The 15,655-nt window shown below is 46.4% G+C and overlaps 1 protein-coding gene across 1 annotated transcript in view; it reads right to left on the reverse strand.

Moving 5' to 3' along the window:
* Window positions 1–466: 466 nt before the first annotated feature.
* Window positions 467–15,655, reverse strand: part of LOC132807074 (zinc finger protein 271-like) — an 81,989-nt gene continuing 66,800 nt past the window's right edge. The window contains exon 6 of the mRNA XM_060821376.1: window positions 467–1,841. Coding sequence (XP_060677359.1) covers window positions 1,040–1,841 — 802 coding nt within the window. The 3' untranslated portion in view covers window positions 467–1,039. The remainder of the gene's footprint in view (window positions 1,842–15,655) is intronic.

Raw genomic sequence — 15,655 nt, forward strand, 5'->3', positions numbered from 1 at the left:
CAATTTAGGTTTGTTCAATATATTGTTTCAGTTGCATGACGCTGTGCTATTTTGCTATAAATTCTCTGTTTTATGATCCTGCTATACAGCTACCCAATGAAGGAGCAGCGCTCTGAAAGCTAGCGCTTCCAAATAAACTTGTGGGACTACAACTTGGTGTTGTGTGATTTTTAACTTTGTCCGCCCCAGTCCATCATCAGCACCCCCACATTGTGTCTAGTGAACACAGCCCAGTGCTGCAGTAAACTTTACAATGCTAACGAAACGATGCAGTACCTGCACTCCTGAAAAAAATTACAGTTTCTAACAATACTAGCTATTCATTCACTGATACATGACCTTGGAAACCTAGTGCTGGAGGCTGAAAGAAATCAGCAGCTTTAAAACAAAAACTGTTTGGATCACATAGCTTTCAATGAGAGTCTGAGCCAGGCAATAAGTTCAGGTAACCTTTATTGCGACCCAACTTTGTTACAGCTTCAGATCTCCCCAACAAAAAGTTGTACGAAAAGTGTTTTTTTTCCCCCAATCAGCTCAAGGTCAAAGCGCACACACTCCCCCTCCAACCCCACTGCCTTTACTATTGGTCAGCTGAGTTGTCCCCTTGTAATTGGATCCTTGGCACAGCCTAAACACGCAGAAAGTATTGCCCTACTCAGCAATTTCAAGCTACACACTGCATCCAAGTAAATTTCCTCCTGCAGATTTGCACGGGGTGTGTGTGTGTGGGGAGGGGCTGCGTTGGTCAAGTCTCAACCACACTGCTGTGGGTCTGGAGTAGGCCAGACCAGGTAAAAGATGCAGCTGAAACCACTGAGTGAATCCTTTCCCGCAACGACTGTTTCCTTCCCCGAAAAGGACAAGAGTGAATCAGATGGGGTTTCTTTTTCCCAGGATATGGTTTCATCATTAGATTCCGTACTCTAGAATTCCGTCCAAATTCCAATTCCGCAATCGGCCATGCCGGGATTGGAACCGGGCTGTCCCCCAGAACTGGGTTGATAAGTCCAGTCGATAATGGCGCATGGCCGTCAGTCCCTCAATTCCCCTGCGATGCCACGTGAACTCGCTGGTGCCTCCGCAGGTGGGAGGAGCTGGTGAATCTCTTCCCGCACTGAGAGCAGGTGAGCGGCCTCTCCCCGGTGTGGACCCACTGGTGGGTCAGAAGGCCGGAGGAATCAATGAATCCCTTCCCACACTCGGAGCAGACAAATGGCCTCTCCCCCGTGTGGACCCGCTGGTGGGTCAGCAGGCCGGAAGAATCAATGAATCCCTTCCCGCACTCTGGGCAAGTGAACGGCCTCTCCCCGGTGTGGACCCGCTGGTGCTTCCGTAAGTTGCCTACATGACTGAAGTCCCTCCCACAGTCAGGGCAGGTGAAAGGCCTCTCCCCCGTGTGGACCCGCTTGTGGGTCTGCAGGCTTGAAGAATCAATGAATCCTTTCCCGCACTCTGAGCAGGTGAACGGCCTCTCCCCCGTGTGGACCCGCTGGTGGATCAGCAGGTTAGCCGAGCAAGCGAACCCCTTCCCGCAGTCGGGGCACCTGTAGGGCCGCTCCCCCGTGTGGACGCGCTCGTGCTTCCGCATGTTGCTCACATGACGGAAGGTCCTCCCACACTCGGGGCAGGAGAACGGCCTCTCCCCAGTGTGGACCCGCTTGTGGATCAGCAGGGCAGCTGACTGAGCAAACCCCTTCCCGCACACCAAGCATGTGTAGGGCTTCTCTCCCGTGTGGACCCGCTCGTGTTTCCGCAGGTTGCTCACATCACTGAATCCCTTCCCACACACACAGCAGGTGAAAGGCCTCTCCCCGGTGTGAACGCGTCTGTGCATTTCCAGCACCGAGGGGGAAGGGAATCCTTTCCCACATTCCCCACATTTCCACGGTTTCCCCATGGGGAGAGCTTTCCTTGTGTCACTCTGGGTTTGAAATTACAAACAAAATGAATACACAGGCTCTCCCCACCGTGAGGCATGAGATTTTGATTCCCCCAAGCTGAGTAAATGGTTTGAAGCACTTTTCACAGTCAGCACACTGAATCTCCCTCACTCGGGTGTCTCAGTATTCTTCCTGCCACACCAGCGTCCAAAATCTCTCAAACAGACATTTCTTCTCGATTTGAATGGCTGCTGATATTCAAGTCGCAATGAATCAAGTGGGTCCATCAAAAGTCGATGTAACAATTGCTTCCAGATTTCTTTCTACATGTCTGCCTGCAAAAAAAAATCACAAAATATGTGATCACTGTCAGTACAGTTAAATGAACATAACATAGGTGACAATTCCTGTAGATTGCCAGATGCCTGCTGATCACATATTATCCAGCACACAGAAACCTGAAAACCCTCATGCAGCCAGCTAGCCTTAAGTGTGTATGGAGGAAAACGTCATTTAGGTGACAATGACCTACAAAGGTGCTGGAAATGGAGCTGAATCAGGGACATGATAATGAAATGTCAGGGCTACTTGAGAAAAGAAAGTCAGTAAAGTTGCTGAATGACCTCCTGCTGTTCTATTAAATAAAATAAAGACAAGAAATGCAATATGTAACTCCATTACATGGGCAGCACAGTGGCTCAATGATTAGCACTGCTGCCTCACAGCACCAGGGTTCCAGGTTTGATTCCAGCCTCGGGTGACTGTCTGTGTGGAGTTTGCACATTTTCCCTGTGTCCGTGTGGGTTTCCTCCAGGTGCTCCGGTTTCCTCCCACAATCCAAAAATGTGCAAGTCAAGTGAATTGGCCATGCTAAATTGCCCATAGTGTTAGGTGCATTAGACAGAGGGAGATGGGTCTGGGTGGGTTACTCTTCAGAGGGTCGGTGTGGACTGGTTGGGCCGAAGGGCCTGATTCCACATTGTAGGGAATCTAATCTAAAAAAAATCCATTACTACTTTACAAGGTAATTAGAAGAATAATTGCAAAGGAGCTTTTACAACGGTCAACAATATCAGATATACACCATATAAAGCAACATAAGTCAACATTTTATATCAGTGTGCCAATCTCTCTCTCTCTCAGGATGAGGAATGGAAAGGGGAGACATTGCTTTGCTCCCAGATGGATGGCAGCACAGTGTCTCAGTGGTTAGCACTGCTGTCTCACAGCACCAGAGACCCGGGTTCAATTCCAGCCTCAGGCAACTGCCTGTGTGGAGTTTGCACATTCTCCCCATGTCTGCGTGGGTTTGCTCCGGTTTCCTCCCACAATCCAAAGATATGCAAATTAGGTGAATTGACCATGCTAAATTGCCCCATAGTGATCAGGGATGTCTAGGTTAGGTGCATTAGTCAGGGGTAAATGTAGAGTAATAGGGGAATAGGTCTGAGTGGGATATCCTTTGGAGGGTCGGTGTGGACTTGCTGGGCCAAAGGGCCTGTTTCCACCCTATAGGGATTCCATGTTGCCCAGAGGGAGGGGGTTTCACTCTGAAACTGACAGGGCTACCCCCGCATTGTGACCTCACAATGGATCAATGGGGGCAGGGCAGGCAGTGGGCCTGCACTGCCCTGCAGCTAAAGTACATGGGGAGGGGAAGACCCAGAGTTGGAGGTGCTACCATAGCTGCTGTCGGGGGTTTGGGAGAAACTGTTTATTTTATGAACCATTTCAATTCAACCTCATCCTTGCCGTACAAATACTAATTCTACACTGAGGGTGATTCATGTGTGGGCTGAACTTTCTGAGGAAGTACAATTAAAATATAATTAAAAGCTATGTGGACAAGTATGTGTATAGGGAGTAATGTCAGGAGCAGGCTGGTGTGACTAATTCAATTTGGGATTATGGTTGGCATGGACTGGTTGGACCGAAGGTCTGTTTCCATGCTGTATGACTCATCTAGCAGGTTCATAGTTCCTTGAAAGTAGAGTCGCAATTAGACAGGCTAGTGAAAGGTGTTTGGGACACTTGGCTTTATTGGGCAGTTGGGAGATCATGTTTTGGCTGTACAGGAAATGAGTTAGGCTTCTATTTGGAGTATTATGTGCAATGCTGGTACCAGTGATCCCACCTTGAAACAACATATACCAGAGATAGTGACAAAAATTGACTGGGACACAGAATAAAATCACAAAATCCTTGCATTGCAGAAAGAGGCTCTTTGGCCCATCGATTGCATTGGGTACAAGAGTTGGGAGGTCATGCTGCAGCCGTACAGGACATTCATTAGGCTACTTTTGGAATATTTCATTTGATACTGGTCTCCCTGCTAGAGGATAGGAAGGATGTTGTGAAATTTGAAAGGGTGAGGAAAAGATTGAGAAGGATGTCACCAGGGTTTTTTGACTAGCTTCCCTAAGTGTGGAAACAGGCCCTCCAGCCCAACTAGTGCACACTGACCATCCAAAGAGTAACCCATCCAGACCCACTCCCCCTAACTAATGCACCTAACTCTACAGGCAACTTAGCATGACCAATTCACCTAACCTGCACATTTTTTGGACTGTGGGAGGAAACCCACCGCAGACACGGGGAGAACGTGCAAACTCCACACAGACAGTCGCCAGAGGCTGGAATCGAACCTGGGTCCTTGGCTCTGTGAGGCAGCAGCGCTCACCACTGAGCCATCGTGCCACCCTGACTGGGTTGGAGGGTTGTGGTAGAAGGAGAGGCTGAATACGTAAGAGCTGTTTTCCCTGGAGCATCAGAGGTGGAGGAGTGACCTTACAGGTTTATGAAATGATGAGGGGCATGGATAAAGGTAAATAGGCAAGGTCTTTTCTCCAGGGTGGGGTTGTCCAAAACCAGAGGGCATAGGCGAGGGAGGGAAACCATTTAAAAGGGATCTAAGCGACAACGTTTTTACACAGCTAGTGGTGCGTGTATGGAATGAGCTGCCAGAGGAAGTGGCCGGTACAATTACAGCATTTAAAAGGCATCTGGATGGGTATGTGAATAGGAAGGGCTTGGAGGGATATGGGCCAAATGCTGGCGAATGGAACTAGATTAACATCTTGTCTGCATGGATATGTTCGATCGAAAAGTCTATTTCAGTGCTGTATATCTCGGTGTCTATTTGATAACAGATGATGTATTTCTGTTAATGTTAATTGTTATCAGTCATAGCTGGGTACTATTACTTAGCTGTAAGGGAGAGAGAATTCCTCACATTGGGCACTATAAGAATCCTGGGAAACCCCTATTTCTGGTTTACTTTCTAATGAATAAACATTAACCACAAACACCAACCGAGCCTTTATTTCTAATTTTGTTTCATTTTTCTTATTTTATTCCCCACCACAATGACACTTGTGTCTGGATCGTTGACAGGCTGGGAGACTGTGGGTTAGGTCCTGACCGACTAAATGTTTCATTGTTCTGGAAGGTGCAATGGGGAGCAAAGTTTCAGCAGAAATCCAGCAGAGCTGAGAACAGACCGACATCTTACTCTGTGGGAACAGGGAGATCGGGGTGTTTTTTCGGCTTGCTCTTCGGAGGGGGTCGGTGTGGACCTGATGAGCCAGATGGCCTGCATCTGCACCGTAGGACTTCGGAGATTTACCGCAGTCGTACTTGCCCTGGATCACAGCACCCAGAACCACCCACCTTCTGCAAATCAAATCGACAAGTCCTGAAGATCTGGGCTCCCCTGGCAGGCAGCTCTCTCTCTCTCTGTTCCGTGATCAGTCAATAAACACTAGCAACTCAGACTGGTTCTGTAAGATTTCACACTTTATTTTACAGCCAGATACTGGTTGTCTAGCAACAGAGGTTAAACACTTCTGCCTCCCTCAGAGAAACTGCGCACATGGCTTAAGACAAAGACATTTTAATATTTTTTTTAAAAAAGAAGTACAGCCACAGTTACACAGCAGATTCAAACAATTACCAAATTGAATAAAATGACATTATTGACAGCAACTTAACCCAATGATATTTCCTGGGAACCAACCTTGCTTTACACATCCAAGCACCTTTATCTCCCGACACTATTTTTCGCATCTGTACTTGCAAGGTCAGTTAGGATATCTTATTTAGTCTAGTTATTTCTATGCTGCAAAAGGAAGCATTGTTTGCTAATCTTTGTTAAAGCACACAATGGTTAAATCTGGAATGCAGCTTTTAGCAGGGTTAAAAGCCACTTTATACAGCTTTTCAGCAGAATTGTCAATTTGAGCCAGTGTCATGTTACTTGCAATAAGAAGCCATTTTGTTGCTGCCTATGTTAGTAAGAGCATGTATTAAATGGTTGCTCCTGTCAACAACCTGTATTCAGATTTCAGATCCTCAGTCCCACCCTGCCCTCTCGCGTGTGTGTGTGTGTTATCTATCTGCTTAATCATTTCTAGTGACAGTAACCTTCACAATGCTGATGAAACAACACAACACCTACAGTACTGAGAATTGTAAGGCTTCTATCAATACCAGTTACTGATTCACCGCTCCATCTGACGCACAGCATTGGAAATACAATGTTGGAGGCTGAAAGAAATGGGCAGTTTAAAACAAAAACCCACCTACCCCTCACTGGGCTCCCCACTCAGCAAACTTTACTTACTGTTGGTAAACCTTACAGCGCTTCATTCCCACAGTGCAATGAATTCCCAATTTCCACAAAAATCCCAGATATGCTCGCTCACTCAGTCATAGAGATGTACAGCATGGAAACAGACCCTTTGGTCCAACCCGTCCATGCCAACCAGATATCCCAACCCAATCTAGTCCCACCTGCCAGCACCCGGCCCATATCCCTCCAAACCCTTCCTATTCATATACCCATCCAAATGTCTCTTCAATGGTGCAATTGTTACAGTAGCCTCCACCACTTTCTCTGGCAGCTTATTCCATACACATACCACTCTGAAAAAGTTGCCCCTTAGGTCTCTTTTATATCTTTCCCTTTCACCCTAAATCTATGCCCTCTAGTTCTGGACTCCCCGACTCCAGGGAAAAGACTTTGCCTATTAACCCTATCCATGCCCCTCAATTTTGTAAACCTCTAAAGTTGCTGTCTCGCAATGAAAGGTTTCATTGTAACTTCTTCGGCTCCCAGTTAGGGCAAAACATCTTTGAAAACTGCTCTGAAAGTCCAGTCTTCACAATGACACATCTGCTTTCACCAAAGACTATTAGTCACGCAGCACAGAAAGAGATCATTCAGTTCAACTCGTCCATGCTGACCAGATATCCGAAAGTAATCTACTCCCATTTGCCAGCATTTAGCCCATATCACTGAACCCTTCCTATTCAAATATACATCCAGATGCTTTTTATGATGTTATAATTGTACCAGCCCCCACCACTTCATATATACACCACCCTCTGCATGAAAAGGTTGTCCCTCAGGTCCCTTTTAAATCTTTCCCCTCTCATCTCAAACCTATGCCCTCTAGATTTGGACTCCCCTACTCTGGGGAAAAGATCTCAGCTCTTCACCCTGTCCATGGCCCTTGAGCTTGTATAAAGTCACCCCTCAGCCTCCGATGTTCCAGGGAATAAAGCCCCAGCCTCTCCCTATTACTCAAATCCTCCAACTCTGGCAACAACCTTGCAAGTCTCCTCCAAATGCTTTCAAAGTTTTGCAACATCTTTCCTGTCACGGAGACCAGTACTGAATGCAGTATTCAAAAATGGCCCTAATCAATGTAATGTCCAGCCGCAATGACCACCATTCCTACACTGAATATACTGACCAATAAAGGCAAGCATATCAAATGTCCTCTTCATTATCCTATCTATCTGCGACTGTACTTTCAAGGAACTATGAACCTGCACTGCAAGGTCTCTTTTGCTCTGCAACATTCCCATTAACTGTCTACATCCTATATTGGAGGAGAAAGTGAGGACTGCAGATGCTGGAGATCAGAGCTGAAAATGTGTTGCTGGAAAAGCGCAGCAGGTCAGGCAGCACCCAAAGAGCAGGAGAATCGCGTTTCGGGCATGAGCCCTTCTTCCTGAAGGAGGGCTCATGCCCGAAATGTTGATTCTCCTGGTCCTTGGATGCTGCCTGACCTGCTGCGCTTTTCCAGCAACACATTTTCAGCTACATCCTATATTGTACAATTTGTCTCCAAAATGCAACACCTCATTTATCTAAATTAAACTTCATCTGCCACACCTCAGACTCTCTACCTTTGTGATCAATTCTACTTTATATCAAACTTTCTGTCCTCTCTCATTCCCTCAAAGCTGAAAGTCTCCATCCCACACTCTTCCCCCCATTCTCACTTTGCTGAACCTAATTAGAGGGGGTTAATTCAGAACAGAAATGCGGAGACATTTCTTCAGCCAGAGTGGTGGGCCTGTGGAATTCATTGCCGCAGAGTGCAGTGGAGGCCGGGATGTTAAATGTCTTCAAGGCAGAGATCGATAGATTCTTGTTGTCTCGAGGAATTAAGGGCTACGGGGAGAATGCGGGTAAGTGGAGTGAAATGCCCATCAGCCATGATTGAATGGCGGAGTGGACTTGATGGGCCAAATGGCCTTACTTCCACTCCTAGGTCTTATGGTCTAATCCCTGCTGTACCTCATCCTGAAGGGGCTGGTTCATGCTAATGAACAGGCCCACACTTGGTGGGGGGGTATTTAATTGAAGCAGACAGAACGGCCTGGATAGAGTGGATGTTGGGAGGATGTTTTCATTGGCAGCAGAGACTAGGACCTGAGGATACAGTCTTCGAGTAAGGGGAAGACCTTTCAGAATGGAGATAAGGAGAAACCTCTTCAGCCAGAGAGATAGGCTGGGACTTTTTTCACTGGAGCATAGGAGGTTGAGGTGTGACATTATAGACCATTAAAAAAATCATGTGGGATACAGACGAGGTGAATGGCAGATGTTCTCTGCCCTTAGGGTGGGGGCTTCAAGATTTGGGAGCAAATTTTGAAGGTGAGAGGAGAAAGATTTTAAAAAGACACGAGGGGCACCTTTTCTTATGCAGAGTGGTTCACGAGTTGAATGAATGTCTAGCGGAAATGAGGGATGCAGTACAGTTAAAATGTTTAAAAGTCATTTAGGAAGTACATGACTAGGAAAGGTTTGGAGGAATATGGGCTAAACACAGGCTCGTAGGTCTACTTTAGTTTGAGGACTAGTCAGCAGGGACTAGTTGGACTGAAGGGTCTATTTCTGTAACTGTTCTGTATTGGTCTTAAAACCATTTCCTTGCCTTCCCTCATAACCATCCACTTCTTTGTTGTTCAAAACCCAGATGAACACGGTCTTGAATATATTCAAATGACCCCCTAATAACTGCAGGGAGACATCCCCACTTCTGAACACAATTCCTCTTGCTAATATATCACTCGCCTTGCTGATTGCCTGCTGCACCTGTCTGACAACAGGCAGTGACTGGTGTAGAAGGACGCTGAGGCCCCTGTGTACATCCACACGTCATTCCTGAATGGCCTGAAACAACAACTCTTCTGCTCCTCGGATACTACCTGACCCGAGGTGCTTTTCCAGCGCCACACCTTTCGACTCTGATCTGCAGCCCTCACTTTCTCCACATCCCCTCAACAAACATACCATTTTGGCTACTGTTGTTTGGGGAAGGGGGCGGGGGGGGGCAGGGGGGTGGAAACGACTTACCAGAGGAAAGCAATGGGGCACAGGTCTCTGGCACAGAGTCTCCATCACTATTGCTCAGAAGGCAAGTGGCTGAGTATTAGTCGTTGGGGACTCCATAGTTAGGGGGAAAAGACAGGAGATTCGGTGGGAACAAGAGAGACTCACGGTTGGTGTGATGCCTTCCGGGGTTGTGATGTCTCTGACCATGTTTTCAGGATCCTTGCAGGGATTGGGGGAGCAGCCCAAGTAGTGGTCCACATAGGCACTAACGACAGGTAGGAAGAGAGACGGGGGTTTAAGGCAGAAATTCAGGGAGCTAGGGTGGAAGCTTAGACCTCGGACAAACAGTTGTTACCTCTGGCTTGTTGCCCATGCCACGTGCTCGTGCAAGTGTGAGAGCAGTTGAACATGTGGCTACAGGAATGGGGGGAGGGGGGGGGATGGAGGGAAGGAAGAGGTGAGATTTGGATTCCTCGATAATTGAGACTGTTTCTGGGTAGGTGGGACCTCAACAAACAGGATGGTCTACACCCAAACCAAAGGGGTACCAATGTCCTGGGGTGGGGTAGAATTTGCTAATGCTGTTCAGGTGGGTTTAAACTAATTCAAAAAGGGGATGGGAACCTAAATTGCAGTTGGAGTATGGAGGAGGTTGAGGATGGGGAGGTCAGAAATGAGGTTTCAAGGGTCACAATAGGGCACCGGCAAGCAAGAAATCGGTTTGAAATGTGTCTATTTCAACACCAGGAGCGGCCGGAATAAGGTGGGTGAACTTGCAGCATGGGTCGGTACCTGAGATTTCAATATTGTGGCCATTTCAGAGACATGGGTAGAGCAAAGACAGGAATGGCTGTTCCAGGTTTTAGATGTTTCAGTAAGAACAGAGATGGTAAAAGAGGTGGGGGTGTGACATTGTGAGTCAAGGATGGTATTACGGCTACAGAAAGGACATTTGAGGACTCATCAACTGAGGTAGTATGGGTTGAGATTAGAAAATAGAAAAGAGAGAGTCACCCTTTTGGGGAGTTTTCTATAGGCCTCCAAATAGTTCCAGAGATTTAGAGGAAAGGATAGCAAAGATGGTTCTGGATAAGAGCAAGAGTGACAGGGTAGTTGTTATGAGAGACTTCAACTTTTTTTTAGATTAGATTACTTACAGAATGGAAACAGGCCCTTCGGCCCAACAAGTCCACACTGACCCGCCGAAGTGCAACCCACCCATACCCCTACATTTACCCCTTACCTAACACTACGGGCAATTTAGCATGGCCAATTCACCTGGCCCACACATCTTTGGACTGTGGGAGGAAACCGGAGCACCCGGAGGAAACCCACGCAGACATGGGGAGAACGTGCAAACTCCACACAATCAGTCGCCTGAGGCGGGAATTGAACCCGGGTCTCAGGCGCTGAGAGGCAGCAGTGCTAACCACTGTGCCACCATGCCGCCCACAGATAAGAACAGAAACTACACATATTCCAAGCCAAAAGGCCGAGAAGCGATAGCCTTTTCCAAATATTGACTGGGAATAACTTCCCAAATATTGACTGGGAATGCTATAGTTCCAGCACTTTAGATGGGTCAGTTTTTGGCCATTGTGTGCAGGAGGGTTTTCTGATACAGTATGTAGACAGGCCAACAAGGGGCGAGGCCACATTAGATTTACTACTGGGTAATGAACCTGGCCAGGTGTTAGATTTGGAGGTAGGTGAGCACTTTGGTGATAGTGACCACAATTCAGTTAGTTTCCTTTAGCAATGGAAAGGGATAGATATAGACCAGATTGCAATTACGATGCAATTAGACAAGATTAAGGATGGGGAAGGAACCTGCAGGGGATGGGCACAATAGACATATGGAGCTTACTTAAGGAACAACTACTGTGTATCCTTGATAAGTATGTACCTATCAAACAGGGAGAAGTTGTCAAGTGCAGGAGATGTGGTTTACTAAGGAAGTTGAATCTCTTGTCAAGAGGAAGAAGAAAGCTTATGTTAGGATGAGATATGAAGGCTCAGTCAGGGCAATTGAGAGTTACAAGATAGCCAGGAAAGACCTAAAGAGAGAGCTGAGATGAGTGAGGAGGGGACATGAGAAGTTGTTGGCAGATAGGATCAGGGAAAATCCGAAAGCTTTCTACAGATATATAAAGGAATAAAAGAAGAATTTGAGTAAGATTAGGGCCAATCAAGGACAGTGGTGGGAAGTTGTGCCTGCAGTCACAGGAAATAGGGGAAGCACTAAATGAATATTTTTCATCAGTATTCACACTGGAAAAAGACAATGTTGTCGAGGAGAATACTGTTAAACAGGTTATGAGACTAGATGAGATTGAGGTTCACAAGGAGGTGGTGTTAGAAATTCTGGAAAGTGTAAAAATAGATAAATCCCCTGAGCCGGTTGGGGTTTATCCTCGGATTCTCTTGGAAGTCATGGAGGAGATTGCCGAGCTTTTGGCTTTGATCTTTATGTCATCATTGTCTACAGGAATTGTACCAGAAGACTGGAGGATAGCAAATGTGGTTCCGTTTTTCAAGAGGGGGAGTAAAGACAACCCTGGTAATTACAAGTCCGTGAGCCTTACCTAGGTTGTGCGTAAAGTGTTTGAAAAGATTGGATTTATAATCATCTCGATAGGAATAAGTTGATTAGGGATAGTCAACATGGTTTTGTGAAGGTAAGGTGGTGCCTCACAAACCTTATTGAGTTCTTCGAGAAGGTGACCAAACAGGTGGATGAGGGTAAAGCTGTTGATGTGGTGTATATGGATTTCAGTGAGGTGTTTGATAAGGTTCCCCACGGTAGGCTATTGCAGAAAATAGAGACATGGGATTGAGGGCTTGGATCAGAAATTGGCTAGCTGAAAGATGACAGAGGGGAACGGTTGATGGGAGATGATCATCCTGGAGTTCAGGTATTAGTGCTGTACTGCAAGGATCTGCTTTGGGTCCACTGCTGTTTGTCATTTTTATGGATGGGGGTGAAGGAGGATGGGCTAGTAAATTTGCAGATAACATGAAGGTTGTACAGTTGTGAATAGTGCCGAAAGATCTTGTAGGTCACAGGGAGACATAGATAAGCTGCAGACCTGGGTTGACAGGTGGCAAATGGAGTTTAATGAAAAATGTGAGGTGATTCACTTGGGAAGGAGTAACAGGAATTCAGAATATGGGCAAATGGTAAGATTCTTGGTGGTGTAGATGAGCAAAGAGATCTCGGTGTGTATGTACATAGATCCATCAAAGTTGCCACCCAGGTTAAAAGGGCAATTAAGAAAGCATATGGTGTGTTGGTTTTTATTAGTAAAGAGATTGAGTGTGAGAACCATGTGGCAGCTTTACAAAACTCTGATGTGGCAGCACTTGGAGTAGTGCATGCAGTTCTGGTCACTGCATTATTGAAAGATGTAGAAGCTTTGGAAAGAGTTCAGAGGAGATTTAACAGGATGTTGCCTGGTATGGAGGGAAGGTCTTACCAGGAACTCGAGATGTTTTTGATTAGAGGGAAGAAGGTTAAGAGGTGACTTAATTAAGACATAAGATAATCAGAGGGTTAGATTGGGTGGACAGTGAGAGCCTTTTTCCTCAGATGGTGATAGCTAGCACGAGGGGGCTTACCTTCAAATTGAGGGGTGATAGATATAGGACAGGTGTCAGAAGTAGTTTCCTTACTCAGTAGTGGGGTGTGGAACGCACCGCCTGCAACAGTTGTGGACTCGCCATCTTTACAGGCATTTACATGACCATTGAATAGGCATATGGATGAGAATGGAATAATGTTAGACGGGCTTCAGATTGATTTCACAGGGTGGCGCAACGAGGGCCAAAGGGCCTGTACTGTGTTATAATGTTCTATGTTCAATATATATCACTATTTAAATAATGCACCTTTCTGCTTATTTTTCCCCACAACAACGCCTATAACTTTACCCTGTGGTACTAGATTTGCTGTGTCTTTGCTAATTGAAACAGACGTGGACCAACTTTTCCAGAGTCTGTCCCTTCCCTGGATTCACTCCTTTTCCTTTCAGTTGCTGCAAGTCAACAATTGAACCCCAGAATGGAAAAAAAAGAAAAACGGGGAGGGCGAGAAAAGAGAGAGTGTTGTACTCACAGATATAGGACAGAGCAGGGAAGTTACAGTCTGGGGTGAAGCTCAATCTTCATTCAGAGAGACAAGGGAACAGCAGCAGCTTCAGAAGCTCATGGTCCAACTTCCGCATTTAGACAATAGGGGAGCTCTGATTGGTAGGAGGACCAGGCTCCTTCCGGTCCTCCAGGGCTTCCAATTGGCCCATGCGTGCCATTTCTGCGGACACCAAGGGGCATGTGCATTGCTTTGCTGACACCGGCGAACATGCGCAGTCCTTACTGACACCGAGGAGCATGCTCAGTATGCTTTGTTGAGAGGCTGATGTTTATTGATGAATTTTAAGTGTCCAAACGCCAATCGGATAGAAAAAGCTGGAGCCACAAATTTCTCCCCCCTTGGCTCGACATTTTATTCGTTTTGCATGTTGGCTGGCTACCCAACCTTTGTATGTCTTTTCCCTCGGGGTATGGGAGTCCCAACTGATATGGGTGATGTAATTTCTGCAGTTTAACTAAGGGTTAATAAGTAAGGGCGAACTGTGAGACTGAATGTAAGTTAGCCTGGAAACAGGGAGAAACTGTTATGTCAAAACCATGGCGCTTTGTAACCTTGAATGAAACTGACGTAAGCTGTTAATTAAAACTAGGCTGCTATGAAGCTAGGTAACCTTGGCAATAATACAATAGAAGCTCTTAAAATATTAGAAACATACAGATAACCAAGGCCTGGGATAGAGAAGCGTGAAATGTTTTAACCAATGGAATTGTCATTAATGTTTTTACATGTAAAAATAATGTATAAATATTAGTGCTGTAAAATCTTCCGTCGCGATTCTTCCGAAGCTTTTTTTTTGGAAGCCGCCCAAACTTGCAAGTTTGAAATAAACATCCGTTGCTCATTTGTGTGTCTCGCAGCATTTCGATTTGCCACGGGAAAAGCGGTAGCCGGAGGGGATAAGGGCTGGTGCTGATAGCTTGGAGTTCGCCTCCTAGGACGGGACCTTGTGGACAGTCTCCCTTGAAATCAAGGGTTAAAGGACAGTCCGCGGTCGGCAGAGTGTGGAGGCAGAACTCGGTTGATCTGAACCATAGCCCTAGTGTAGAATAGTCAGCTGAGTGTCAGGGACTATTCTCCGGAGATTTAGAATACCTAGACAGAATTCACTTATAACACAACCTAGAGGGACATAGGTTTAGAGTAAGAGGGAAAAGGTTTAAAAGGGACCTCAGAGGCAACTTTTTCATGGAGGGTAGTGGGTATCCCAGAGTCAGAGATGTACAGCGTGGAAACAGACCCTTCAGTCCAACCTGTCCATACCGACCAGATATCCCAACCCAATAGAACATAGAAAAATACAGCGCAGTACAGGCCCTTTGGCCCTCGATGTTGCGCCGATCCAAGCCCACCTAACCTACACGAGCCCACTATCCTCCATATGCTTATCCAATCCCCGTTTAAGTGCCCATAAAGAGGGAGAGTCCACCACTGCTACTGGCAGGGCATTCCATGAACTCACAACTCGCTGAGTAAAGAATCTACCCCTAACATCTGTCCTATACCAACCACCCTTTAATTTAAAGCTATGCCCCCTCGTAATAGCTGACTCCATACATGGAAAAGGTTCTCATTGTCAACCCTATCTAAACCCCTAATTATCTTGTACACCTCTGTCAAGTCACCCCTTTTCTCCAATGAAAACAGCCCCAAGTGCCTCAGCCTTTCCTCATACGATCTTCCTACCATACCAGGCAACATCCTAGTATACCTCCTCTGCACCCATTCCAGTGCCTCCACATCCTTCCTATAGTATGGCGACCAAAACTGCACACAATACTCCAGATGCGGCGGTACCAGAGTCTTCTACAACTGCAACATGACCTCAGGACTCCGGAACTCAATTCCTCTACCAATAAAAGCCAGTACACCATATGCCTTCTTCACAGCACTATTTACCTGGGTGGCAACTTTCAGAGATCTCTGTACATGGACACCAAGATCCCTCTGCTCATCCACACTACCAAGTATCCGACCATTAGCCCAGTACTCCATCTT

This window comes from Hemiscyllium ocellatum (assembly GCF_020745735.1).
Source record: "Hemiscyllium ocellatum isolate sHemOce1 chromosome 27 unlocalized genomic scaffold, sHemOce1.pat.X.cur. SUPER_27_unloc_1, whole genome shotgun sequence".
NCBI classification, from domain to species: Eukaryota; Metazoa; Chordata; class Chondrichthyes; order Orectolobiformes; family Hemiscylliidae; genus Hemiscyllium; species Hemiscyllium ocellatum.